At 45.9% G+C, this 27,500-nt stretch overlaps 1 protein-coding gene across 1 annotated transcript in view; it reads left to right on the top strand.

Moving 5' to 3' along the window:
* ASXL1 (ASXL transcriptional regulator 1) overlaps positions 1-24,149 on the top strand; it is a 69,987-nt gene extending 45,838 nt beyond the window's left edge. The window contains exons 5-13 of the mRNA XM_007446853.1: positions 14,705-14,825; positions 14,902-14,999; positions 15,573-15,666; positions 16,125-16,277; positions 17,488-17,651; positions 17,747-17,843; positions 19,479-19,584; positions 19,870-20,503; positions 21,234-24,149. Coding sequence (XP_007446915.1) covers positions 14,705-14,825; positions 14,902-14,999; positions 15,573-15,666; positions 16,125-16,277; positions 17,488-17,651; positions 17,747-17,843; positions 19,479-19,584; positions 19,870-20,503; positions 21,234-24,149 — 4,383 coding nt within the window. The remainder of the gene's footprint in view (positions 1-14,704; positions 14,826-14,901; positions 15,000-15,572; positions 15,667-16,124; positions 16,278-17,487; positions 17,652-17,746; positions 17,844-19,478; positions 19,585-19,869; positions 20,504-21,233) is intronic.
* The last annotated feature ends 3,351 nt before the right edge of the window (positions 24,150-27,500 follow it).

Below are 27,500 nucleotides of genomic sequence, written 5' to 3'. Positions count from 1 at the left end.
TGTGAATTGTCTATTAAAGTGTTTTGTCCATTTAAAAAATAATTTATTTTTAGTTTTTAACAGTGATTAAACTTTCAGAAAAGTCTTAAATACAATGCAAAAAAGATCTCTTTTCCTGAACCATTTTAGGGCCTTGTTACAGTACCTTAATACTTTAGTGTATATGTGTTACAATTAAGGACATCTGCTACATTTCCATAATACATGTATCAAATTCAGAAAATTACATTGAGTCATTTTTGCCATCTAATCTTCTGATTCCATGTAAGTTTTGTTAATTGTCCCTGTAATATCCTTTATGCCTAAAGGATCTGGTTCAGAATTACATGTTGTGGGACTTCCCTGGTGGTCCAGTGGTTAAGACTCTGTGCTTCCAATGCAGGAGGCATGGGTTCGATCCCTGGTGGGGGAACTAAGAGCCCACATGCTGTGTGATGCGGCCAAGAAAGAAAAAGAAAAAGCAGAATTACATGTTGTATGTAGTTGGTATAAGGAGTTGGTCTCCTTCAGTCCAGACCAGTTCCTTCATCTTTCCTTGACTTTCATGACCTTGACTCTTTTGAAGATTATTTCATAGTTATTTCATAAAATGTTGTTCATTTTGGGTTTTCTTAGGTTTTCTCATGATTCGATTCAAGTTATGCATCTGTGTCAGGTATTATCAGAGAAGTGATGCTTCTTAGTGCATCTTGTCAGTTGGCTCATTATTTCTACTTGTCCTATTACTAATGCTGTCTACTTTTATCACTTGGTTAAGGAGCATCTGCCAGACGTCATCACTGTAAAACTCCTCTTTTTCCCCCTTTTAATAACTATTTTGTGGGAGGGGCTTTTAAGCTCTGTGATATCCCTTCTAAATTTTGGTTTGTTTATATATCGGAATGAAATCATGATTTTCTGTTTCATTCAGTGTGTTATAATCTGTTATTATTACTTATTTAGATGTTCAAATGGTCCCTGATTTGGCTGGTGGGAATTTTGTCAGTATGGCTTCTGTGTCCCTTTGACATATTCCCATCATTCCTGGAGTTCTGTCTTCTTTCTGGCAAAAGATGATCTAGGCTCACTGTGTACTTTCCCTGCCTTAGCCCTTATTATTAGCATTTCTCCACAGAGCCCTGGTTCTTTTAATGTGTAGTGGCATTTAGAAGCCAGGATCTAGGTTTTAGATATGCTTGATGTTATTGGGGTGTTGCTGATCCCAGTTCCTCTCAGTGAGAAGCAGCTAAGGAATATTTGAGTGTATTTACATACATATACATATATGAACTTATATACATACATGCCCTTATATCTATATTTATGTGTAGTTTTATCTAAATATATTGAAAACCATAAGTTTACACTAATAACACAAATTCTAATGCAAGCCCAGAGGGTTCATTCTACTTTTCTGCCTTTCCATATTTAAAAAAAATTTTTTTAATTAAACATTTTAAAAAAATCTATTTATTTATTTATTTATTTTTGGCTGTGTTGGGTCTTCGTTGCTGCACACAGGCTTTCTCTAGCTGCAGCGAGTGGGGACTACTCTTTGTTGTGGTACGTGGGCTTCTCATTGCGGTGGCTTCTCTGGTTGCAAAGCACGGGCTCTAGGCGAGCGGGCTTCAGTACTTGTGGCTCACGGGCTTCAGTAGTTGTGGCTCACGGGCTCTAGAGCGCAGGCTCAGTAGTTGTGGCACACAGGCTTAGTTGCTCCGCAGCATGTGGGAATCTTCACAGACCAGGGCTCAAACCCGTGTCCCCTGCATTGGCAGGCGGATTCTTAACCACTGCGCCACCAGGGAAGTCCTCCATATTTTTTTTAGCGTTCATTTATTCTTATTTATTTATTTTGGTTGTGCTGGGTCTTAGCTGTGGCACGAGGGATCTTCATTGAGGCATGCGGGATTTTTAGTTGTGGCATGAGGACTTCTTAGTTGCAGCATGCGAACTGTTAGTTGCGCCATGCATGCGGGATCTAGTTTCCCAACTGGGTATCGAACCCGGGATCCCTGCATTGGGAGCACAGAGTTGTACCCACCGGGCCACCAGGGAAATCCCTCTCCATATTTGTAACTCAGTTCTCCAGCAGTAAGAAATCCAACTCCTATTTTTTCTGTTATCCCTATATATCTAGTGTATCTCTTAATATATTTACTTGTTTAATTTTCCCACTCTCTTATATAACTAATCTCTCGCATCAGTGTTGCTGCCTTTCCCTCATGAAGATGCCCTCTTGACGCCTCTTGAATTCCAACACCCTCTGCTAGGTTGGCCTCTATGGATGATGGCCTTGCCTGCTCAGACTCTGATCCCCTGCACCAGGCTGCCGTCTCATATAAGCGCCCTCCTCACCCAATTTGGGCTTTGATACTCTGGCCCTTGTCATTCCTTGTTTGGGAATTTCACCCTTTTTTAGCTCTCATTCCCACACCATGCTGCCCTCAAATGTGAATACCTTCTGTTCCCCACTCAGGCTCTAACATCCTACTCTTGGCCACTGGGGCTCCTTTCCCCACATTTCTCGTACACACACCTAATGGGAGGAAGAAAATAACAGCCCTTCCCCTTTTATTTTATTTTATTTTTTTTGCTGTATGCGGGCCTCTAACTGTTGTGGCTGTGGCCTCTCCCGTTGCGGAGCACAGGCTCCGGACGCGCAGGCTCAGCGGCCATGGCTCACGGGCCCAGCCGCTCCGCGGCACATGGGATCCTCCCGGACCGGGGCACGAACCCGTGTCCCCCGCGTCAGCAGGCGGACTCTCAACCACTGCGCCACCAGGGAGCCCCCCTTTTATTTTTAAATTGAAGTATAGTCATTTTGGTTTCCATTTGTAGATTTTTAAAAATATATACCCTGGATACAAGTCCTTTGTCAGATATATGTATTGCAGATATTTTTACCAATCTGTAGGCTGCCTTTTCAATTTTTTTTTTTTTTTTTTAAGATCTTTCTTTTTTTTTTGACCGTGCCACGTGGATTTCGGGATCTTAGTTCCCCTACCAGGGATCAAACCCAGGGCCACAGCAGTGAAAGCACCAAGTCCTAACCACTGGACTGCCAGGGAAGTCCCCGCCTTTTCATTTTTATTAAGCTGTCTTTGATTAGAAATTTTCAATTTTGAGAAAGTCCATTTTAAAAATTTCATGAAAGTATATAGTTAGTGTTTTTAGAAATCTTTCCTTTCCAATGAATATTTTATTACATTTTCTTCTATAGAAGCTGTATATATTTGGCTCTTATGTTTAGGTTTGGCTCCCTACTTTATCTACTTTGTATCTAGTTATTTGCTCAGGTCTAGAATAAACAGTTAATACTTTAAGAATTGCCAACCTATTCTCCTATGAAAAATCTAACTAGAGGTCAATATTTGTTTATAGTTCATTTATTTCTTTAGCGCAAGTGTACGTAGTTAAAATACTGTGTTTAAGAATTGCTACTTGGGCTTCCCTGGTGGCGCAGTGGTTGAGAGTCCGCCTGCCGATGCAGGGGACACGGGTTCGTGCCCTGGTCCGGGAGGATCCCACATGCCGCGGAGCGGCTGGGCTCGTGAGCCATGGGCGCTGAGCCTGCGCGTCCGGAGCCTGTGCTCCGCAACGGGAGAGGCCACAACTGTGAGAGGCCCACGTACAGGAAAAAAAGGAAAAAAAAAGAATTGCTACTTGAGGGACTTCCCTGGTGGTCCAGTGGCTAAGACTCCGCACTCTCAATGCAGGGGACCTGGGTTCGATCCCTGGTCAGGGAACTAGATCCTGCACGCATGCCGCAACTGAGAGTTTGCATGCCACAACTAAGACCCAGTGTAGCCAAATAAATAAATATTTTAAAAAGAAAAAAAAAAATGGAGTTGCTACTTGGGTTAAATCCACCCTTGCCCCCCTTTCAGTGTGGTTGTGTTATTTGAATACATAAAGCAAAAAATTTTTAAAGTATCACAGTATATTTTCTCTTTTCAAGGCTGTGGGAAAACAGGCATGTCACATTTTGCTGTTAGGAACACAAATCAACTTTTTTTTGAGGGGAATTTGGCTGTTAACAAAATTACATTTACATCTACCTTTTGACCTGTCATTTTCCACTTTAAGAATTTACCCTGAAGATACACCTTCAGTAATATAAAAGCACAGATTCACAAGGTTATTCAAGGCAGTGGCATTTCTATTTGTAAAATATTAAAAAGACATCTAAATGCCAGCATGTGGGGAAGTAATTGCATAAATAAAGTTCGGTACGTCTGCATCGTGGAGTATTATGCAGCTGAGAAGAGAATGAGGAAGAATATCTATAAAATGAAAGAGTCATTTTCAGTATACTTTTTTTTTTTGGCTGCGCCTCATGGCATGTGGGATCTTAGTTCTCCTACCTGAGATCGAAACCGCACCCCCTGCATTGGAAGCATGGAGTCTTAACCGCTGGACTGCCAGGGAAGTCCCAGGATACATTGTTAAGTGAAAGAAGTATTTTGCACTTGCTATATATAGCGTGCCATTTTTTTGTCTAAGGATGAAGGGGAAATTAGGTGTATATATTATCATTTGTGTAAAAAGAAACACAAGAGAAATAAGCTGGAAACTAATAAGATTGGTTACCTAACCAGGGGGTGGGTAGGAATGGATTGGAAAGGAAGAAAGAGATAAAGGGGGGCAGTGTCGATTCTCTGAGTGTAACCCTTTAGATAATTGTGACTTTTATAACCATGTTATAGTTCACATTTACTTCAAAAGTAAAATGATAAAGATGAGGAATAAAAAACAACATGGATTACAAACAGAAAAGATGAAGCCTAATGCTTTTACTAGCTATAAAAGTTCTCTTGATATGGTCAGACACAATGGTTTTGTTCTTCTTTCTAAAGGTTGGTCCTATTGCTGTCCTTATTCCAGTTCCCAGTATGGACTATTTATCTGGTGGGCAATCATCCTGGTTTGCCCAGGATTGAGGAATTTCCTGGGGTGCAGGACTTTTGGTGCTAAAATGAGGAAAGTCCCAGACACACCTGGGGCAAGTTGGTTACCCTGTCTGACATGCATATAGCTGTTTTCCTGGGAGTTCCTTTCATTCTCACCTTAGAATTCTCATTACCTTTCTCCTGTGTTATAGCCTTTCTTTCCTATACCTCATGTAGGTGTTGTTTTTGTTGTTTATTTATGTAACACATTCTCTAGTTGCTTCCTGAGAACAGGTGCATAGGAGGTAAATTATTTGAGACCTTAGATGTCTTTGTTCTGTGTTCCATACGGATTATGGGTTTGACTCAATTCCAAAAGATGTTATTCTATTACATTCTCTAAAACTGCTCTTGAGACGCGTGATGCCATTCTGACTTCTTTGTCATGTAATGTGTTCTCTCTGATTAAAAGATTTTAGGATCTCTTTTTCAATCCTGTATTCTCAAATTTCATGGTGAGGTGTTGCGGAACGGGTCTTTTTTCATTCACTGTGCTGGGCATTTTGCCTTATTAAACCTTGAAACTCAGATCTTTTAATTTTGGGAAAACTTCCTGTCTCTTTTGGTTTTCTCTTTCTGGAACTTTTGTTTGTTGTATGTGGGACTTTTCTTGATGCAGCAGCCTGTTCTCTTTTTCTTTCGAGTCACTTCTCTGAGAAATAGCCTATTGTTGTTATTGCTGATTTTTTTGGGGGGTGGGTATTATTTTTAATTACTAGTACATTGCTCATGTTCTCTGATGTTCCTTTATTTTTTAAAAATAGCATTTTGTACTTGTTTTTGGACTATTCTTAGAGGACATTTGCCGTGAGATCTTCATTATTTGTTTCCTTTCAGTTCCTCCTTTGTGTATTTTGGTTGCTATCCTTCATATAGCAGTAGTGCTTACTTATCTGTTGGTCGTTGATAGGTCATTTATGGTGAGAACTGACAGATTCTGTGCTTGTGGGCACTGCTTGTTGACTGTGGTAGAGTGAGGACCTGGATATTTTTTTTTGGAATCCCCCAATTGTCTGTACTTTGAAGGTGTATTTTTTTAGGCTGGGCACTTTTTGCAGGAGGAGAGATCCTCCTGTCTCTTGCCTGGTAGCCGAGAGTAGGCTGGGGCTGTAGGGCTGCCACTATTTGGGGAGCTTTGGGAGCCGTAGTTGGGGGAGAGAGCTAATGGTGTCACCGTTTTGTATATGGTCTTTGACTTAATGCTTCTGTTTATGGAGTGTGGCACCTCAGTCTCTCCCCACTCCTTGAACTGGTGTCTTCTATTCCAGAACCTCTCTGGTTTAGTCCAGTCAGAATATAAATCTCCTGTTTTCTTCTGGAGCTGGAGAAGGGTATTTATTGCTTGGCTGTTTGGGGACAGAGAGGAGATCTGAGGGGTCGAACTTCTTGTTAGGACTTCCAACCACTCCTCCTATTTTCATTCCCATGCCTCACCTCTGTCTGCAGTGATTCCTGGTACCTCTTAATCCCTGACCCCTTGGGGGTTTTACGGTAGCACTGGCTTGCTCTTTGTGGCTTTTCCCTCTGCAGGCTTAGACTTTGGTTTTCTTTCCCCTGCTGAGTCATCACTTGTCTTCCTGTTATTCATCTTCTAGAATTTCATTGATAGTCCTCATCTACTGCCTTTTCTTCCCTCTTTCTCTTTGTGCATTTGTACTTTTTAAAATGCAGCCATTCTAAATGAGGCTTCAGGAGTTTGCAGAGAGCTGTGTGTGTTCACTTCGCCATGTTTAAATGGAAGCTGCAGCTTTTGTGCAGAGAAAGTGAGAAATGCCTTTGACTTCCACACCAAACCCTACCCTTGTATATGCCATCCAGGCCTATGGCCCTTGTTCCTTCCCAGTAGCAACCAACTACTGTCATCAATTTAATGTGCATCCTTCTTACTCATATGTATCCATGAAAAATGTGTGGTTTGTTTATATAGATGTATTTTTTTATTCCTTTTACCTACCGTTTAATATGCATCATATCAATATATCTTTTTATTTATCCAGTCCCCTATTGTGGACATTTAGGTTTTTCACAGTTTTTCCAGTTTTTCATTATTACAGACTATAATAGTAAAATTGCTGCAATGATCATCCTTTTACTTTTGTAGTCTCTTCATATGCAAATGTGTGACATTTTTCTAGGAGATACTTCCCTATCTTTTAAGGGGTAAAATGGAGGTGATTTGGAGGTGCTGTGTGGGGCTCAAAAATATTTCATTACATTTCTTTACGTGTTACACCTGTGATGAGAAAAGTTGAATTATAAAACTTCCAAATCTTTTCAAAAATTTTATCAAGAAGCATGTGCTTTTTTAATGGTCCATTAACCCCATATTAACAATACGGAAATCTGAAATATTTTGAGAACTGACAAAATTTATTCCTAACTCACTTGGCAGTAAAACTTGACTTGCTTAAACTCATTTGGTGGCAAATCTCTGATCTAGACTGACAAGGACACTTTAAACCTATTTATTTCACCTGGTATGTACATATATGTTAATTCAAAAAATATTACTGTGTTTGATTATGGGTTGCTGGTGGTGTTAATATGATATATTGCCATTTGTAAAATTCAAGAAATCCTAAGTTCTAAAACACATCTAGACCCAGGGGTTTCAGAGGAGGAATCATGGGCCTATGGTCACCATCAGCTAGGAACTTTGTTTGCAGATGTGGGTGGCACATCACAAAATGAGAATTTTTCTGGTTGATGGAATCTACTTTTTTGTCATTAATGAGATCTCAGACAATTTCTTGTCTTTAAACTGTATTCCAAGAATGTGTTCATTTTTTAAATAACAGATCTTTTCTTTGACAGCTGTAATATTGAAATTGCTTCTGATAATGCAAATGGATTTCAAATTCAAAGAACTTTTTTTACATTAAGTATTTTAAAAAAGGATAAAGCCTTTTCTCAAGCATACACAGAGGTTGCTTTACAAGTTTTAATCTTTCTTTAGGATTCACATAACAAAGTTAAAACATAATAATGGATCATTGTCTAAAAATGAATTTTAACTTTCGATCTATAAACTTTCTATACACTTTAATGTTTTTTATGTGGTTTTTATAAATTTTGATTAGATTCTTTCATGTTTTCAGAGCTGTCAAATTTAGTAAGCAAATTTTTATCCAGGTTTTTTGGGATGTAACTCACAGACCATATAGTTTACCCATTTAAAGTGTACAGTTCGGTGGCTTTTAGTATATTCATAAACTTATGCAACTATCACCATTATATAATTCTAGAACATTTTCATTACCCTTAAAAGAAACCCCATACCCTTTAGCAGTCATTTCCTATTCTCCCCTCCCCCTAGCCCCTAGCAACTGCTAATCTACTCATTTCATTACTAGAGCTTGATTAAAAAATAAAATAAAATAAAGCAGAGCGTCTCATCTTGTTCTTCTTCAGAAGTGTCTTGGCTTATTTGTGGCCCATTGCTTGTCCCTGTACAGTCAAGTTCTACCAAAAAAAAAAAAAATCTGGTTGAGTGTTTATTGCAATTTCATTGAACCTACAAGTCAGTTTGAGAAGAGTTGGCATCTTTACAGTGTTGAGTCTTCCTAATCAAGAACATGGTGTAGCTCTCCGTTTACTAAGTTTTAAACCTTCCTTGATAAAGTTTTGTTTTCTTCATAAAATGATTGTTTCTTTTGTGAGCTTTATCTCAGAGTAACATATTCTTTGTTATAAATTACATTTTCTAATTTCTGGTATTATGCTGATGTTAGGATTGCTTGTGTTTTTAATGTGATTTTGAATCTTACAGCCTTGCTGAATTTCTTACTAGGTCGGAATCCCTTGCATCTTCAATGTGGATAATTATACTTATCTGGAATAACGACACTCTGGTTTCTTCTAATTCCTTCTTGTTTCTTTTTCTTATGCATTGGTTAGGAACTCTAATATACTGTTGAATGGCCAGTATGTTCTTAGTTTTTAATAATACACATTAAACAACCCTCAGATCAGCCTTCTCTATAGAGTACAGATTTCTTGGTGAGGACAGGTTTGTCAGACCCATAAAGAAAGCAAAGGCATACCTGAAATTTGCTTATCGTATTTTAGTTGTGAACCTAATCCTGGGTGGTTTAAAACTTCATCAGTTTAAATTTTAGCGTTCCATTTTATTCATGTTTGGGGCTTCTTGTATTTACAGTGCATTTTATTTTTTAAAACATTTGACTTGGGCTTCCCTGGTGGCGCAGTGGTTGAGAGTCTGCCTGCCAATGCAGGGGACACGGGTTTGTGCCCCGGTCCGGGAAGATCCCATGTGCCGTGGAAAGGCTGGGCCTGTGAGCCATGGCTGCTGAGCCTGCGCGTCCGGAGCCTGTGCTCCGCAACGGGAGAGGCCACAAGAGTGAGAGGCCCGCATACCACAAAAACAAACAAACAAACAAAAATACATTGGACTTACAGGAAAATATTGTATCTGGGTTTATTTGTTAATGCTGGTTGCTTTTTTCCCCATCAGTAGCCTCTTTGCCAGTTGCCTTGCCAAACTAATATATTTTATGTATTTTTAAAACATTTATTTGTGTTAATAGGTAAACACAGGTAAAAATTATATGGCAGGTGTTCTTTGTACTATTTTTATTCTTACAGCTTTTCTTTAAATTTGAAATTATTTCCAAATAAAGGTGTTCAAAATGTATTTGTTTGTAAAGGTAATACATGCCCGTTATCAAAATAAAAAATGATTCAGAATAGCTATAATAAAAAAAGACAAGTAACTCTTTTTTTTGGGGGGGGGGGGGTTTGGCCATGCAGCTTTCAGGATCTTAGTTCCCCAACCAGGGATCAAATCTGTGACCCCTGCAGTGGAGTGCCGAGTCCTAACCCCTGGACCGCCAGAGAATTCCCTTTCTTTTTTTTTAACAAATAAAAACACTTGAATAAACAACTTCAAAAAAGGAAGATATGAAAATGTCCAGTAAGCACATAAAAATGCGCTCAATATCTTTAGTCATCAGGAAAATGAAAATTAAAGCCACAGTGAGGTACTCACTGCATTAGAATGGCTAAAATAAGACTGATACCACCAAATGTTGGTGAGGATGTGGAGCACCTGGAACTCTCATACAGTGTTGTTGGAAGTGTACATCTTTGGCTTTTTTTTTTAAAATAAAGTTCAACATTCATCCATCCTATACCCCCACTGTTCTATTCTTAGATATTTACTCAGGAAAAATGAAAACATGTCGATAAAAGCTGTGTACAAGAATGTTCAGAGTAGCTTTGTTCATAATAGCCCAAATTTGGAAATACCCCAAATGCCTTCAACAGGAGAATAGATAAACAAATGGTTGCATATGAATGCTACTTTGTAATAACAAGTAATGATCTACTGACGTATGCAGCAGGATGGATGACTCTCATAGGCGTGAGACTGAGCAAAAGAAGCCAGACAAAAGAAAGTACCTATTGTATGATTGCATTTACATGTAGAACAAAAATAGGCAAAACTAATTTTTGGTGGTAGAAATTGGAACAACCATTGTCTCTGTGGGGTGGGAGGGGCAGTGTAGAGTAGGGATTGACTAGGAAGGGGCACAAGGGAACTTTTAGGAGTGTTGGGTGTGTTCTATATCTTGGTATGCATTTTTAGAAATAAATTTATTGGGCTTCTCTGGTGGCGCAGTGGTTAAGAATCCACCTGCCAATGTAGGGGACATGGGTTCGAGCCCTCCTCCGGGAAGATCCCACATGCTGCGGAGCAACTAAGCCTGTGTGCCACAAGTACTGAGCCTGCACTCTAGAGCCTGTGAGCCACAACTACTGAGCCCACATGCCACAACTACTGAAGCCCACACACGTAGAGCCCATGCTCCGCAACAAGAGAAGCCACTGCAATGAGAAGCCCACGCATACTGCAACAAAGAGTAGCCCCCACTCGCCGCAACTAGAGAAAGCCTGTGTGTAGCAACAAAGACCCAATGCAGCCAAAAATAAATAAAATTAAATTTAAAAATAAAATAAAATGAATTTATTTATTTATTTATTTTTGACTGCATTGGGTCTTTGTTGTTGTGTGTGGGCTTTCTCTAGTTGCAGTGAGTGGGGGCTACTCTGTTGTGGTACACGGGCTTCTAATTGCAGTGGCTTCTCTTGTTGCGGAGCACGGGCTCAAGGCACGTGGGCTTCAGTAGTTGTGGCATGTGGGCTCAGTAGTTGTGGCTTGCAGGCTCTAGAGCTCAGGCTCAGTAGTTGTGGCACACGGGCTTAGCTGCTCCACGGCATGTGGGATTGATCTTCCCGGACCAGGGCTTGAACCCGTGTCTCCTGAGTTGGCAGGTGGATTCTTAACCACTGCACCGCCAGGGAAGTCCCTTGATACACATTTGTCAAAACTAATCAGATAGTATACATTTCACTCTGTAAATTGTACCTCAATTTAAAAAAAATAAGGGAAAGGACACAAAGGGTATACATTGATCCAAGGACATTCTCCTGCATAAGCACAATACAGTTCATCCATGTTGTTGTGAGTAGCTGTAGTTCGTTCTTTTTTTTATTATTGTATAATAGCCATTTATTTAGTATTGATCAATACATCAATCAATCCATGTAGTGATTCTACTGATTGGCACTTTGTTTATAGCCAAAGTTACAAATGACGCTGTCACGAACACCTGGATGTGTACATGCATGTATTTCCCTAGGGAATCCAAACCTAGGACTGACATTGCTGGGTTATAGGATGTGTGTATCTTCAAGTGTAGCAGATAATGCCTGGATCCGTTTTCAGTGTACCTGTTCCCTGTTCCACATCCTCATTAGCACTACTTGGTATTGTTAAACTTTAATTTTAGCCATTTTTGTGGATGTGATGTCATCTCACTGCGGTTTTAATTTGCATTGTTTTGTGTCTTCCTTACTTTATTGAGACTAAATACCTTTCCGTGTGAATGTTGGCCATCTGGACATCCTCTTTGGTACAGTGCCTAATACAGGTCTGCCTATTTTTCTTACTGGTTGCCTTTTTCTCTCTCTCTCTCTTTTTTTTTTTTTTTTTTTTTTTTTTTTTGCTGTGCTGCGTGGCATGCGGGATCTTAATTCCTGGGCTAGGGATCAAACCCTTGTCCCCTTCAGTGGAAGCAGAGTCCTAACCACTGGACTGCCAGGGAAGTCCCTGGGTTGCCTTTTTCTTATTGATTTATGCAGTCTAGATACAAGTTCTTTATTGGTTATATGAATTGCAGATCTCATCTTCAACTCTGTAGGTAGCTTGCCCTTTTTACTCTATTAATGGTATCATTTGCTGAACAGAGGATATTAATTTTAATGTAGTTCAATCGATTGATTTTCTCCTTTTTAAGATAATGTCCTGGGTGAGTCTTACAAGTGTTGGGTTAAAAGGTATATACAGTTTTTAGATTTTTGCTTACAGTTTACTTTACCACTGGCTGTGTATAAACCTTTTTATACCATTTTCACTCTCACCAACAGTGTGTATGTGATTTTCCCATACTCTTGCCAGAACTGGAGTTTTGGGGTCAGTTTTGACAATGTAATAGACCTCTTTTCTTCATTAAATGAGTATTTTGTCTTAGTTTGCCTGTATGATTCAGGGAATAAATTTGTTGCATTGTTCCAAGAACATGGCAGTCAGTAAGCCTAATTGCAAGATTAATACTAAAAATATTCTTTAGCTTTTGATCCTGTGAGGAGCATTTATGGTTGGTAGGGAAAAGAGAGAAAGATATAAAAAACCATTTTCTTTTTTATTAACTTAAGTCAGCTTGATGTTGGCTTAAATTAATGCAAATAAACTGATGAAGACTTAAGACAGTAGTCCCCTGTCGTCTGTGGGGGAATATGTTCCAGGACCCCAAGTGGATGCCTGAAACTGTGGATAGTACCTAACTCTATATATACTATGTTTTTACCTATACATACATACCTATGATAAAGTTTAATTTATATATTAGGTACACTAAGAAAGTATAAATCAGGCAGAACAAGAAGTGCCAGCACCACTACGCTTGCCTTTGGGGCCATTATTAAGTAAAGTGAAGAGTTTCTTGAACACAAGTGCTGTGATACCATGACAGTCGATCTGATAACTGAGATGGCCACTCAGTGACTAATGGGTGGGCTACGCTGGACAAACAAATGATCCACGTCCCAGGTAGGTCGGAGCTGGACAGTGTGAGATTTTAGCACACTACTCAGAACAGCATGCACTTTCCATTTAATATTTTTCAACCACGGTTGATTGTGGAAAGTGAAAAGAACCCCTCAGATAAGGGGAGGCTACTATATAGTGGATCAAGGAATCCACGGAATTGATGAGTTAGAATTTTGTGGATTTTTCTTGTAAATTTCTGGCATATTTTTAAGTGACAGAATCATAATTTTACCTACTCTTTTTCACACACGTTTACTCAAAGAAGACATCCCCACCCCAATCTATATCTGCTCCTCCTTTCTCCATCCCCCAATATTCATTCATACTCCTTCCTGGTTTCAAGGTAGCTCCTAAGTTTTCCTTGGGGATGGGTAGAGTTTCATTTTGAGACTCCACGACAGAGAGTCTCTTGGAAGAGGTATTTGTTAGGAGATGAAATTTGGAGTGGGACTCCTCTACACTCTAGCCTTGTCCCCACTCTGTTACTTTAGTTTAGATCTTTATCCTTTTCAATAGGTTTCTGTCATAATCTAACTCTTCTTCTGCCTCCAGACTTCCCATGGTTAACAGAATGAAATTCCTAAAACTCAGATCATTCTCCTGACTCATATCCTTCAGACTCTAAAAACATCACAGTCTTAATCCCTCAGCACAGTGCCGTGATTATCATCAGCCCTCTTGCTGTCTCTCTATCCTCCTCACATATCCAGTTTCCCACACACCTCCTGAAGTCTATGGTTTCTTTGAATTTGGAATGTTCTTCCACATTGGCTCATCACATTACCTAGGACTCCTTCTCCCTCCCCACTGGCAACCCATCTGCCTATTAACTGACTTCTTTTAAAACTGAGCTCAAGCAACACATCTCCTTGGAAACCTTACCTCCCTGATCCTTGTTCCCCTTCTGTACCTCCATGCCCTTTTCTCCAGCTCAGTGAGTTAGATGTTCCCTGTTCCGGGCTGCTGCAGTTCTCTCTGTATCCTTCTATCACTGTGCTTTGTATTGTTATAGATTTGACTTTGTCCTCTGCTCATTTGAGCTCCTTGAAGGCAGGGCCCTGATTCCCCTCCTTATTCCCACCCCACCCACCGCCCGGAACTAGCATGGTGTAGTTTATAGGAGGCACCCCATAAATGTTTAATGAATAATTAGATGCAAAATTATATCTAACTTTTTTTAAATTTTATTTTTGGCTGCATTGGGTCTTCATTGCTGCACAGGGGCTTTCTCTAGTTGTGGCGAGCGGGGGCTACTCTTCGTTGCGGTGCGTGGGCTTCTCATTTTGTGTTGCCTTCTCTTGTTGTGGAGCACAGGCTCTAGGCACGTGGGCTCAGCAGTTGTGGCACACGGGCTCAGTCGCTCCGCGGCATGTCGGGTCCTCCTGGACCAGGAATCAAACCCGTGTCCCCCGCATTGGCAGGTGGATTCTGAACCACTGCCCCACCAGGGGAGTCCCTCTAACTTTCTTAATATACGTATGAGAAGAACTTTCTGAGAAAAAGAGGTCAATTAGAAAGGGGTAGGAATTTAATCAATATTCTAAACCCCTCTTCTCCAAAAGCAGTACACATTTAGGAATGACTGCTGTGCTTGTAGGATTTGTAGGGTTTTGCTCACCTGAGTTGTGCCTTGCTGTCATAGAAGGATGCCCTGCAGTGGTCTCGCAGTCCGGCTGCAGTGGAGGGAGAGGAGCCAGAGGACACAGCTGATGTGGAGAGCTGTGGGTCTAATGAAGCCAGCACTGTGAGTGGTGAAAATGATGGTAAGTGCCCTTGACAAGATGGGTGAAGAGCCGCAAGCAGTTGCTAGGGTCTAACCTTTATTTCCCTCTCTTCCAGTTTCTCTCGATGAAACATCTTCTAATGCTTCCTGTTCTACCGAATCTCAGAGTCGGCCTCATTCCAATCCCAGGGACAGCTACAGAGCTTCCTCACAGGTGGGGGGAGAGCCGGTGACTAGGCTGGATGGATAAGTGAGGCAGGCACAAGACAGGACTCTTCCTCCTGTAGTTAACTGACATGTTGAAGAGTGGAGAAAATCACCTTGGTCTCCACCTGTTAGTACCGTTTAAGAGCGGGCCGTAGGAAAAGTGGGTGGTAGATCTGAGAGCAGAGCAATTTGTTTTTTCTCTTTACCATGGATGGATAATTTTGTTTGTATTTATGAAAAACCTGGGAACATTCAGGGAGAACTATAACAGAGTGGGGAGAACATGAGCTTGGGAGTCATCAGTTTGAATTGCAGCCCCGCCACTCACTAGCTTTGGGCAAATTCCTTACCTGTAAAGTGGGGAGAGCAACACATTCTTTTCAGTGTGGGGTGATGCTTGGCACAGTGGCCGGCACCTGGCTCAGTAGAATGAGTCATTGCTATTACTGGCATTACCTGCCCGTGCTGGTTGAACACTAACTCTGTTTTACAAGACAGCGAGGGAGACGTGGTCGAGAGGGACAGCTGTTGTGGCCTGCAGGTGACTCAGGCTCCTTTTGTATCCCCTCTGGGAAAATAGGCAAACAAGCAGAAGAAGAAGACCGGGGTGATGCTGCCTCGAGTTGTGCTGACTCCTCTGAAGGTAAACGGGGCCCACGTGGAATCTGCGTCAGGTATGTGTAAACTCGTGCTTGTGATGCTTCTTCCTCAGGTCCTGGGGACCTGCCTCCCTCTGGCAGCAGCTCTTGGCCTAGGTAGTGCTGTGCCAGTAGAGTCAGGAGCCCTCCTCTGGTAGTCAGCACGCCGTGGCGGTGAGACCCGACCTAGCTTCCGGCATGGGCTCTGCTGGGCGCCCTTCCCCTGGCCTCACAGGGCGGTTGTGAGGGTCCTGTGAAGGCGTGTGCAGGTGCTTTGTAAAAGATACAGTGCAAACTAAGATGGCGGTTTGGCATTCTTACGTGATAATTTAAAGCCAGACCAGGAGGTGGTGATCTCTGACGGCCCAAGGCTGGGCCATGGGAGCACCGGTATTGCTGGCAGCATGTCAGGGAGAGCTGGGAAAAGTAAGTTTGTCTGAGAGCCGTGGGCGCGGCGTGTGATGCTTTTGACCGGTGGAATGCTGTGCCTTCAGGGTTCTCAGGCCGCCACGCCGATGGCGAGAGCGGCAGCCCGTCCAGCAGCAGCAGTGGCTCTCTGGCCCTGGGCAGCGCTGCTATTCGTGGCCAGGCCGAGGTCGCCCGGGACCCTGCCCCGCTCCTGAGAGGCTTCCGGAAGCCGGCCACAGGTAGGTGGCTTGGCACTCATTTCTCTGCCTGTAAGGGGGGCCCTGCAGGCCTAGAGAGAAGATGATGTCTTCTACTCCACTCCTTTACAGTTTATTTTTACTTCTCAGGTGGCCCTCTATTTTTTGTTGGTTTTTACCTTGTATTTTGGTTATGTCACAGATTTTTCTCTGCTAGACTGAGAGAACTCCCTGTGGGCAGAGATGGTGCCACATTGCTCCTTGTATGTCCCTGTAAGGGCCTAGCCTGTGCCTGCCTTGATACTGCTTAGTGAGTGCTCAAGTGAGTGAAAATTGCTTCCGAGTGTCTCAGTGAAGAATTCCAACATTTGTTTTCTTTCTTCGGTAGCATCCTGCCAAGTTTGTTCTCAACGTCTGCAGTCTCTGTCAGATGCCCTTTTTTATAACCTAGTTAGTATATGGGGTGGAAGCCTATGTTGAATATGGGCTATGCAGACAAGTTCAGTAGTGTGCACCTCCCACCCGCAGTAGGGCTATTTGCAAGGCTAGTATGCCATTTGCTATTTCCGGATTTATTTCTCAAAGCCCCCATGCTGGGTTTTTGTAGATGGGCCACATGAAATCATTAAGAAGACTAACCTTGGCTTCTGAGAATTAGAATAAACCATCACCCAAGTGGCAGCTAGGTTTGCTGTCTTGTAGCCTTCTACATCTCATCAGCCTTGCTGAATCTTACAGCCTCACAGGTCTCTATTCCATTTGCTGAGGCTTTTGTGAGAGGTGTTGACATTGCAGGGGGCTTTAAACAACCCTTAGCACCTTTCTGCCTGGAGGTCAGACCTCTCCAGCCCATTCACAGAAGACTTCTGCAGATTTTTCTGTAGGATGCTAACCAGATTCACTTTTAGACTTCCATCGTTTCTCCCATTGGCTTTGTGGAGCCTGTTCTCCAGCTTTGGAGGGAAGCTCAGAGCCTGCCCCTTGCCTGATTTTCTGTGGGAAGAGTGTCCCTTCAGGCTGTGACACAGCATGCTACTGAGTCTTGTCTGAGACGATGCAAGCCCAAGTGTTCTCTTAGGTTTGATGGTAGCTGATAGGTTAGGGTAGACTGGATGATTGAGCTCATTGTGTGCAGATAAGTTCTGGGTAGCTTGCGTGCTGCCACCAAAGTTTTCCCTCAGTTGGCATTTGCGTTTTTGGTTTAAGAAGCTGAAAATCTACATTTTGCTTCCTACTGCTTGAAAAATCACAGGTCAAATGAAGCGCAACAGAGGGGAAGAGATAGATTTTGAGACACCTGGGTCCATTCTCGTCAACACCAACCTCCGGGCCCTCATCAACTCTCGGACCTTCCATGCCCTGCCGTCCCACTTCCAGCAGCAGCTCCTCTTCCTCCTGCCCGAAGTGGACAGACAGGTACATGTGGGCGGCTTCCTCTTTGCTTTCTCTGGGCTAGCTTCTGTTCTCTTTCTAAGTTTCTTTATTGTTTTTTTTTGCCTTGATCCTTCCAGGTGGGGACCGATGGCCTGTTGCGTCTCAGCAGCAGTGCACTGAACAACGAGTTTTTCACCCATGCGGCTCAGAGCTGGCGGGAACGCCTGGCTGATGGTGAGTAAATGTTCTCGTCCCAGCGGCTTGAAAGGTGCCTGCCATGTGTGGTGTCACTTGTCTCCTGGTATTTAAAACCCAAAACCCAAATACGCATTTTTCAAGTCTTTTTTTTTTTTTTTGCGGTACGCGGGCCTCTCACTGCTGTGGCCTCTCCCGCCCCAGAGCACAGGCTCCGGACGCGCAGGCCCAGCGGCCATGGCTCACGGGCCCAGCCCCTCCGTGGCATATGGGATCTTCCCGGACCGGGGCACGAACGCGTGTCCCCTTCATCGGCAGGCGGACTCTCAACCACTGCGCCACCAGGGAAGCCCCCATAACATTTTCTTGATGGAAGGGAAAGTGGACCTTTTCTCTGGAGATTCATCCCAACATGCCTTCACCATGACCACCATCTTTTCATTTCCCCTGCATCGGCAGGCGGACTCTCAACCACTGCACCACCAGGGAAGCCCCTTTCTTTTTTCCAAGGGGTATTATTTAGTATAAGGCAGGCTTTCCTCTAATAGACGTGGTGGATGTTAATATGCCCCGTAGCTCTAAAGAAGGTACAAGAGTATTTGGGCTTTCACTATTTTGTGTGTATATATATTCATCTGCATTGTCTCTTCATCATTAAAACTATAAACTCCTATTCTTTCCAGTAAGCATGGCATTGACCTACTCGGTAAGTTCCACCAGGTGCTCTGTCTTTTTAGATGTTGCCACTTGGAGTGATTGTTAGCTTCTCATAATTCAATTTTGTGGGGAAGCTACATGGGAAGTGCACTGGGAGGTCCCCAAGACTCCCCTCCAGGTTCGATGATTTGCTAGGAGGACTCACAGGACTCAGCATGTAGTTGTACTCATGGCTGTAGTTTATTTTGATGAAAGAATACAGAACAAAATTAGCAAAAAGGGAAAAGACGTCTGGGGTGTAGTCCAGGGAAACCAGGTGCACACTTCCGAGATCCTCTCCCGGTGGCGTCCCACAGGATGTGCTCAGTTCCCTCAGCAAGGAGTTGTGACCGCACGTAGTCACAAGTGTAGTCTGCCGGAAAGCTCGTCAAGGACTTGGTGCCTATGGTTTTTACTGGGAGCTGATCATGTAGGAAGCCTCTTGTCTGACCCAAACCCAAATTCCAGATTCCCCAAAGGAAAGCAGGTGCTCACCATAAACCATCTGGTTTGCTTCAACTGTTCAGGCACAGTGAGCCATTCCCTGTCAGTTATGGGGTGGGGACCCTCCTGAAATCCAAGGTCCCAGATGTCAGCCAGGGGCCCACCTTGTCAGCAGGCCTGTCTGAGCCTGCTATGTTAACTTTTTTCTGCGCATGGAGTAAGAACAATTCTCTTGTTTGTTTTTGTTCTGATCAATGTGTTGTTTGCTGTTGAAGGACTGATTACCCGAGGGAACAGTAAATTTCCCTTATAATAGGTGTGTTAGTTCTGTCCTGAATAAGAGCACCATGTGAGAGTTCCTCTGTGAGCCAGCGTGAGGAAGATAGTGAGGGTTAAAAAAATAATTTCCAAGCTCACCAAAGTCACGTGTTATTTTGAAAACTCCTGACATGGTAGAACTGCAAGATTTGGCTTTTCCTAAGACAGACCTTAATATCCTTAATGCACCACTTGAAGACTTCTGTTTCTCTCTAGGCGAATTCACTCATGAGATGCAAGTCAGGATACGACAGGAAATGGAGAAGGAAAAGAAGGTGGAACAATGGAAAGAAAAGTTCTTCGAAGACTACTATGGACAGAAGTAAGGCCCTTGGTGCTGTGAGTCCTAGTGTGGTTTCTGGGGGGACAGAGGCAGGTGTTCTCAAAGGCATGCATACTGCTGTGTCACCCAGAAATGTGGAGATTGCAGTGACTCTTATTTAGCTTAATGCCATTCATGGGGAAGCTAACATAGGTTTTTCTATGGTTAGTGTTACATACCATGCAGATTTATTTTGTTCTGAGAGATCTAATATTTGGGTGTATATTATTCATAGTGGATGTGCCCTCTCTGCCCTGTAACTGATAATGTGAGTTTGGTTTGCAGGTTGGGTTTGAGCAAAGAAGAGTCATTGCAGCAGAATGTGGGCCAGGAGGAGGTTGAAATCAAGAGTGACTTGCGTGTCTCGGGAGAATCAACACGACCGCAGCGTGGCCCGGCCACCCGGCAACGAGATGGGCATTTCAAGAAACGCTCTCGGCCAGATCTCCGAACCAGAGCCCGAAGGAATCTGTACAAAAAACAGGAGCCAGAACAAGCAGAGGTTGCTAAAGACACACAGTCTGTGGCACCAGACATCCCCCTGTACAAGGATGGGGAGGCTAAGACCGATGCAGCAGGGGTGGGCGGTCCCCACCTGCCTGGCACATCCTCTGCAGCGCCCAACCCAGAGAGTTCCGAATTCCCGGTGGAAACTGTGGCTTCCCGGATCCAGCCCAATCCAGACGACCTGGCACGTGTCTCCACGTCTCCAGACAGAATTCCCAGCTTGCCTCAGGAGACCGTGGATCAGGAACCCAAGGATCAGAAGAGGAAATCCTTTGAGCAGGCGGCCTCTGCATCCTTTCCCGAAAAGAAGCCCCGGCTTGAAGATCGTCAGTCCTTTCGTAACACAATTGAAAGTGTTCACACCGAAAAGCCACAGCCCACCAAAGAGGAGCCCAAAGTCCCGCCCATCCGGGTAGGAGGCTGTTTGATCCTGGCTGCCCTGAGCCCAGGCCCCTTTGAGGGACGGGAGATAAGTGGGGCTCCTTTGCAGGGACAGAAGGCCCCCGGGCCCTTGTGTTAATTATGTGGGAGTGTAGAGCTCTCTGTACAAGAGGCGTTCTTGAGACTGACTTGAGTATCAGGGGGATAAGGTTCTTTTCTTCCTCACTTGGTTGTTCACTCTGTTGAAGTTATCTCTAGAGGTCATAATCCTTTGGGGTTTTAAAATCTTTTATTAGGTGGTGTTAGATTTTTTGTGTAGTGACTTACACAGTCCCACCAGAAATTAAATTTAGAAGTGTGGCATATAACAGCCCTTGAGCAGAATCTTCTCAGAATGGTGTGGTGTCTTGGACAGCCATTTTACCATGATTATTTCTTTTTTTTTGGCGGTACGTGGGCCTCTCACTGTTCTGGCCTCTCCTGTTGTGGAGCACAGGCTCAGCGGCCATGGCTCACAGGCCCAGCCGCTCCGTGGCATGTGGGATCTTCCCGAACTGGGGCACGAACCCCTGTCCCCTGCATCGGCAGGCGGACTCTCAATCACTGAGCCGCCAGGGAAGCCCGATTATTTCATTTTTAAGGAAAACGATTTGATTCTCTAGGCCATGACCTCTAAGCTACTAGGGTCGCGATTTAGCTTTACAGTTCCTAGGTCAGAGTGCTCAGTCAATTAAAACTGTTTTCTTATTTTTCTCTTGCAGATTCAACTTTCACGTATCAAACCACCCTGGGTGGTTAAAGGTCAGCCCACTTACCAGATATGCCCCCGCATCGTCCCCATCACGGAGTCCTCCTGCCGGGGCTGGACTGGCACCAGGACCCTTGCAGACATTAAAGCCCGTGCTCTGCAGGTCCGAGGGGCGAGAGGCCACCACTGCCATCGAGAGGCGGCCACCACTGCCATCGGAGGGGGGGGTGGCCCGGGTGGAGGTGGCGGCGGGGCCAGCGATGAGGGAGGTGGCAGAGGCGTCGGCAGTGGTGATGGTGGTGAGGCCTGTGGCCACCCTGAGCCCAGGGGAGCCCCAGGTACCCCTGGAGAGTGTGCGTCAGATCTACAGCGAACACAACTACTGCCGCCTTGTCCTCTAAATGGGGAGCATGTCCATCCTGGAACTGCCGTGTCCAGAGCCAGGAGAGAGGGCCTGGCCTCTCCCAGAAAGGAGAGCTGCCCCCGGCAGCGGGTTCCAGGCGGCCTCAGAAGCGGGCTGGGGGATGCTTCCCGGCTTCCCATTGCTCCCACGGGGGGCCAGCCACGCCAGGCCTTACCCCCACTGCCCTCCAAAACCCCGGCACCTGAGCAATTAGTTGAGCGGCCTGCGTTGCGTCTGGGAGGTAGAACTGAACGTGGGTCTGGTACCACTTGCTGGGAAAGGGGTAATGAGGAGCGAGGACCCACCATCCCCCTGGAGAGCAGTCCTGTTCAGGCTCTAGCGGGGGATGTTGGATTAGAAGAAGGAACCGGCCAGGCTCTAGACAGTGGCAGTAATCCCACCGTGAAGGATCCTGTGACTGTGACCCCCAGTCCCATCCCTGAACCATTGTTGGCCGGTTCCCTGCAGGACAGACCATTTGATGACGAATCAGGACTTGGTGACTCGGGCCCACCCACGAGGGAAAGTGCTACTAGACAAGAAAACTTGAAAACCGAGGCTCCTGTCTCCGCTGGTGCTGCTCCTTGGATGCCTGGCCTGTCAAATGACGAGGCAGTGGGACAGCCTGAACCCGACTCCAGAGAAGATGTCCCATCTGTTAAGCCGCAGGTTGGAGAGGAGTGGGAGAAAGCTGCTCCCCTCATTCCAGCGTCACCTGGGGGGTTGACAGCTGAGGAGGGTCTGGATCCCCCCGACAACTTGGCTTCACTCTGGACAGTGCCATCTCCAGGGTGCGTTGCCAGCACCGGCCATGACCGCAGACAGCTGGAAGGTGAAAAGCTGAAAATCAGTGGAGACTCTGAAGTGCTGAGTCCTCACAGCGAGTCCACAGACACAGCCTCTGACTTTGAAGGCCACTTCTCTGAGGACAGCATTGAGGCCGGGCCTAGTGAAGCTGCAGTGCCGAAGAGGTCCTCAGCGGTGGAGCAGGGTGAGAAACACCTTTGGAACCGCTCCACCTCACTTTCCAAGGTGAACGGTGACCTGAGTCTGGTCACAAGGACAGACGGGATGGTTGCTCCACAGAGCTGGGTGTCTCGAGTATGTGCGGTTCCCCAAAAGATCCCGGACTCCCTGTTACCGGCCAGTACCGAGTACCAGCCGAGGCCTGTGTCCCTGGGCAGGCTTGCGTCCTCGGTGGAGACTACTAACCCCCTCGTGATGCAGTTGCTGCAGGGCAGCTTGCCCCTAGAGAAGGTTCTTCGTCCAGCCCACGGTGGCAGCAAACCCGAATCCCCACGACTCCCACTTACGACAGAGCAGAGCCATGGCGGCTCCCTGCATATGGGATCTTTGCAAGACCCTGCGGAAAGCAGTTGTGAGGTTGGCAGTAGCAGTCCCAGTTCTTTAAGAGCTTCGAAGGAGTCTCTTCTACCTGAGAGCTGTGAAGCAAGCACAGGCCTCGCCAGGCTGGAGGCCACCCAGGCTCCTGGAGCGCCCCCAAAGATTTCCAAGCACGCCCTGAGTTTAGACTCCCTATATCCAGTGACAAATCCAGTGGCTGCCTCTGGGAAAGTAGAAGTGGATTCCAAAGAGCAGTTCTCTCCCTTTAGTTTTGAAGATCAGAAGGAAGCTGGTGACCTGTCCCAGCGCAGTAATTCAAGTGCTGCCCCAGGCACGAGTCCGGGAAATCTCACTACCTCGAGAGCCCCTTGTTTCTCATCTCCAAATGTGGTCTCCTCGGGTCCCGATCGGGCAGGTCGGGCCCTGGGTGATCAGAACAGAGCTGGAGGCCAAGGGAAGAAGCTCTTTGGCTCCAAGAACGAGGCTGCAGCCCTTCAGGGCCCCCGGCCTGTGGAGCCAACGCCTCTGCCTGCTGATGCCCCTCCCGATTTTCCCAGCAGGAAGTCGGGGCCAAGCAAAAACTCTGTGTCTGGTGGGGTACAGACTGCCAGGGAAGACTGGGCTCCAAAGCCACCGCCTGCCTCTGTTGGCAGCATCAAGAGCGAGAAGACTTTTGGTGGGGGGCCTCTCAAGGCGAATGCAGAGAACAGAAATGTAGCGGGGCCTGGTCCTCGGGAGCTGGTGGATCACTTGCAAGGGATCCCCTTTGTCCTTGATTTGCCCTTCTGGAAATTACCCCGAGAGCCTGGGAAAGGACTCAGTCAGCCTCTAGAGCCTTCTTCCATCCCCTCCCAGCTCAACATCAAACAGGCATTTTATGGGAAGCTTTCCAAACTCCAGGTAAGTTCCACCAGCTTTAATTATTCCTCCGGCTCCCCCACCTTTGCCAAAGGCCTTGCCGGAAGTGTGGTGCAGCTGAGCCACAAAGCAAACTTTGGTGCAAGCCACAGCGCATCACTTTCCTTGCAGATGTTCACCGACAGCAGCACGGTGGAAAGCATCTCACTCCAGTGTGCGTGCAGCCTGAAAGCCATGATCATGTGCCAGGGCTGTGGTGCGTTCTGTCACGATGACTGTATTGGACCCTCAAAGCTCTGTGTATTGTGCCTTGTGGTGAGATAATAAATTATGGCCATGGGAAAAGTTGTATATTTAGTGTGTGTATTTTGATAATGATGGATCTTAAATCTGTATACAGAATATCATTGATAAAATAGACTGTCTCTCTAGGCAAGAGTTCTCTTGCCTGTCCCTAAAAATCTGTAGTGCTAAAGCCCCTCGGCCACTTGTCGGCCTCCTGGTTTTGCTGGAAGGGTTTTCTGCAGGGCAGGTTGCTGGGCTGCCCAAGGCTGGCCGGCCAGCCCGAGCTCTTGTCACACAGACAGAGCCTGGTGCGGCGTGGGGAGCCTCCTTGAGACTCAGAGGGACTTGAAGCTGAAGCAAGAAGGTTGTGTTCTCCACCAAGGGGACTAACGTACCCGAACTGAGTAGAAACGTCAGTCTTCCACTGCCCCCTTCCTGCCATCTTTCCACCCGCTGCTCCTCCGGGAGTTGATGGGGAAGAAGCCAGCACAGGGTTAACGCAACTCCCAGCAGTGCCCACCAGGGGGCTTCAGAACCTGCTGACCTCAGGGTCACAGTCATTTGCCAGTTGGTGGAGCCAGTTTGACCTTTGGTTCTGTTGCTGAAGCCAGTTTGGGACTTGGCTGTCTCCGAATAGCCCACTGGCCCACGGGAGCTTTCGGAACCTTGAATAGACCTGCTTGGACAATGGGTCGGGCATAGGATTGTCTTTCCTCCTTGTAAGTCAGGTGTCCAGACGTTTGGCAGGTGAATTTGTCTGCTCGACACCCTCTCCGTCACTTTGGACTCTGTGGGAGTGGGCATCTCCACGCACCTGTGTATGTGAAAGTCATTTTACATTTCAAAGCAGTGTGTTTTTCTTATTTTTATATTTTTAACTCTTTATCCTTGGATGTATAAAGTGAACTTCTGGCTTCTGTAAGTATGCTCTCTGCACCTCTAATGTTTTATCATGTATTTATATGTTGTACACAGTACTGGCCGATTCTGTAAATGGATGTATTGTACAGAGAACACGAACGACTCTCCCTTATTTTACGTCTTCGGCATCATTGCATTAAAGTGGTGTCATTGACTTCTCTCCACCTGTGTCAGAGCCACTGCGTGCTGTGCTGCCCGACGTGAGGGGTGGAGTGATTGACTTGGGACCTGCCAGTTGGCCCGGTGCCCTGTCACCGGTCAGCCGGTGGACCTGCTGCACTTGCAGAGCCACGGGCAGCCCGGCTGCTCGCTGCTGGGCGAATGCGTCTTACTCCTCATCGCTTCTTCTCCGACCTTCACTGGCGGCTCGCCGCCACATGTGACAGATCACCACCACCAGTGTCAAGTGCTTCTGGATTCAAGGGTGAGTGCCCTGGGCAGCCCCCAGGTGGGCCTTCTGGACCTGGCTCCGGGCTCCCCACCTGTCAGCAGTACCTGGGAGCACGCTTTCCTGGGGCCACAGGACTCCGCTGGACATACTTTTGACAGCAGGTTAAGGAAGAAACAGCTATGCCAGCTGTCAGCCTCTCTCCCAACACATTTCCAGCAAGTAGATGTCTCCATAGCTGTGTCACCTCACCCTGCTTCCTGCCTTATTTCTTGTTCCTCGACTTATGTGTTGAGCATCTTCCCTGTTGAACTTAGGTCTCCCTGTGTGAGTGCGTCTGTGTGGGCTGTAAAATTGGTATGACTTCGGCAAGTCTCATTTCATCCGAAAGATCTTTTCTTTCCCCCACTTTTCATCCATTGTGGCATTTCTGTCATCTGAAGCATGAGTGGGAAGTTGGCAAAGATGTGGTGGTGATTTAAATGCAGTATTGGCCAAGTCCAGGTTGTCAGCTTCGAGAGTCTGTTTACCAAAGACAGGGAGCAGAGGCACAAGCGTGCTTGACCCTCCTCTTCCTTCTGCTGTGACCTTTGGGGCCACCCTAGGGGACAGTTGGAAACTGGTCCGCCAGGGAAAGCACTGCTCTTGTATGTCTCTGTGGTCTTGGAAAAATAAACCTGTACAACCTGCACGTGTGGTCTCGGTCATCTTCTGCGGCCGCCCTGCTGGGCTGGGAGGAAGGTTGGGTTGGGAGGCAAAACCCGGCTCACTTCACCTCGGCGCTGGAGCTGATTTTCTAGTCTGTGGAGTTTTTTGTTTGATATAGACCATTTTTTAAAGTCTTTATTGAATTTTGTTACAGTATTGCTTCTGTTTCATGTTCTGGTTTTTTGGCCACAAGCATATGGGACCCTAACTCCCTGACCAGGGATCAAACCCACACCCCCTGGGGTCTTAACCACTGCACCGCCAGGGAAGTCCCTCATGTGTGGAGTGCTTTTGAGACGTTGGTCCCAAAGGTGCGACTTGTCAGTTGCTGGTCTTCATCAGACTGTGCATGACGTGGCGAACTTACCCATTTATCCACCGTGTGGACTGGAAGCAAAATCTCATGAAACCGATGGGGGTCCTTTTCGCCTGAGAATCGAAGCCGTGAACTGTGACGTCCCTCCACGGCTGCTCATCCCAACCGCCTTGCTGAGAATGAGGTTGCCTGAGAGAGTCCTCCTGGCGGAGGATCTTGGGGGAGGGTGACCAGCAGCAGTGAGGGAGGGGCCTGCCAGAAATGGGGTCTGACGCTGGTTGACGAGCCTGAGCGGATGGCAGCCTGCAGGGGTTGACTTTAAAGATTAATTAAAATACGTATCCATTAATTTGTTCCCCGTGAACTGGAGAAAGAAGACTTTACATGCGTTGGAACATGTTTTGGGGCAGTGCAAGCTGTCGTTTTGCGGTGCTGAGATTTGATCGAGGTGCGGGTAGAGAAGTCGTGGTCAGGTGGCTTTGTGGTGTCTGGGTAACTGCCCGGTGGTGGTGATGTGTACGTGTGCCTTCATGTCATGGAATCTGTTTGCCCAATTACTTCTGCAGGAGCTTAGAATGCGTTGGAAGCCAGGGCTGAGGCCTGACATTGCCAACTGCATCTCAGCAGGGAGGTGGAACATGCACTGGCTGAGAGTGGGGGCCTGGCTGCTTGCCAGCTCGGTGGTTGGGGTAAGTCACTAAGCCCCTGGCAACTTTCTCATCACTGATTTGGGCTGAGAGTTGCTACTGCATAAAGTCATAGTGTGTGGCGTATAGGAAGTACCCCATCCTGTCTCGTGGGACCGAGACAGGAGAGATCATGGCTCCTGTCGTCTGCTTGACCCTCACCCCAGGGAGGAGCCGTGGAGAGGGGGGCCCGTGTGGCGCGCTGAAGGCTGGTGCGAGCTGAGTGGATGTCTGACTTTCAGCCTCTCACTACAGTTGGGTGCATAGTCCTGGGTTTAGAGACTGAGTACTTGGCAGGAGAGGCTTGTTTTACTCATGGTCCAAAGAACGAGGAAATCTACTGTTTCAGAATCTGGAAAGAGGGCTGTCTT

Source organism: Lipotes vexillifer, unplaced genomic scaffold (assembly GCF_000442215.2).
Source record: "Lipotes vexillifer unplaced genomic scaffold, Lipotes_vexillifer_v1.1 scaffold75, whole genome shotgun sequence".
In the NCBI taxonomy this organism is placed as follows: domain Eukaryota; kingdom Metazoa; phylum Chordata; class Mammalia; order Artiodactyla; family Lipotidae; genus Lipotes; species Lipotes vexillifer.
Note: the sequence above shows the minus strand (reverse complement) of the source record. Positions and strands in the feature narration are given on the sequence as shown.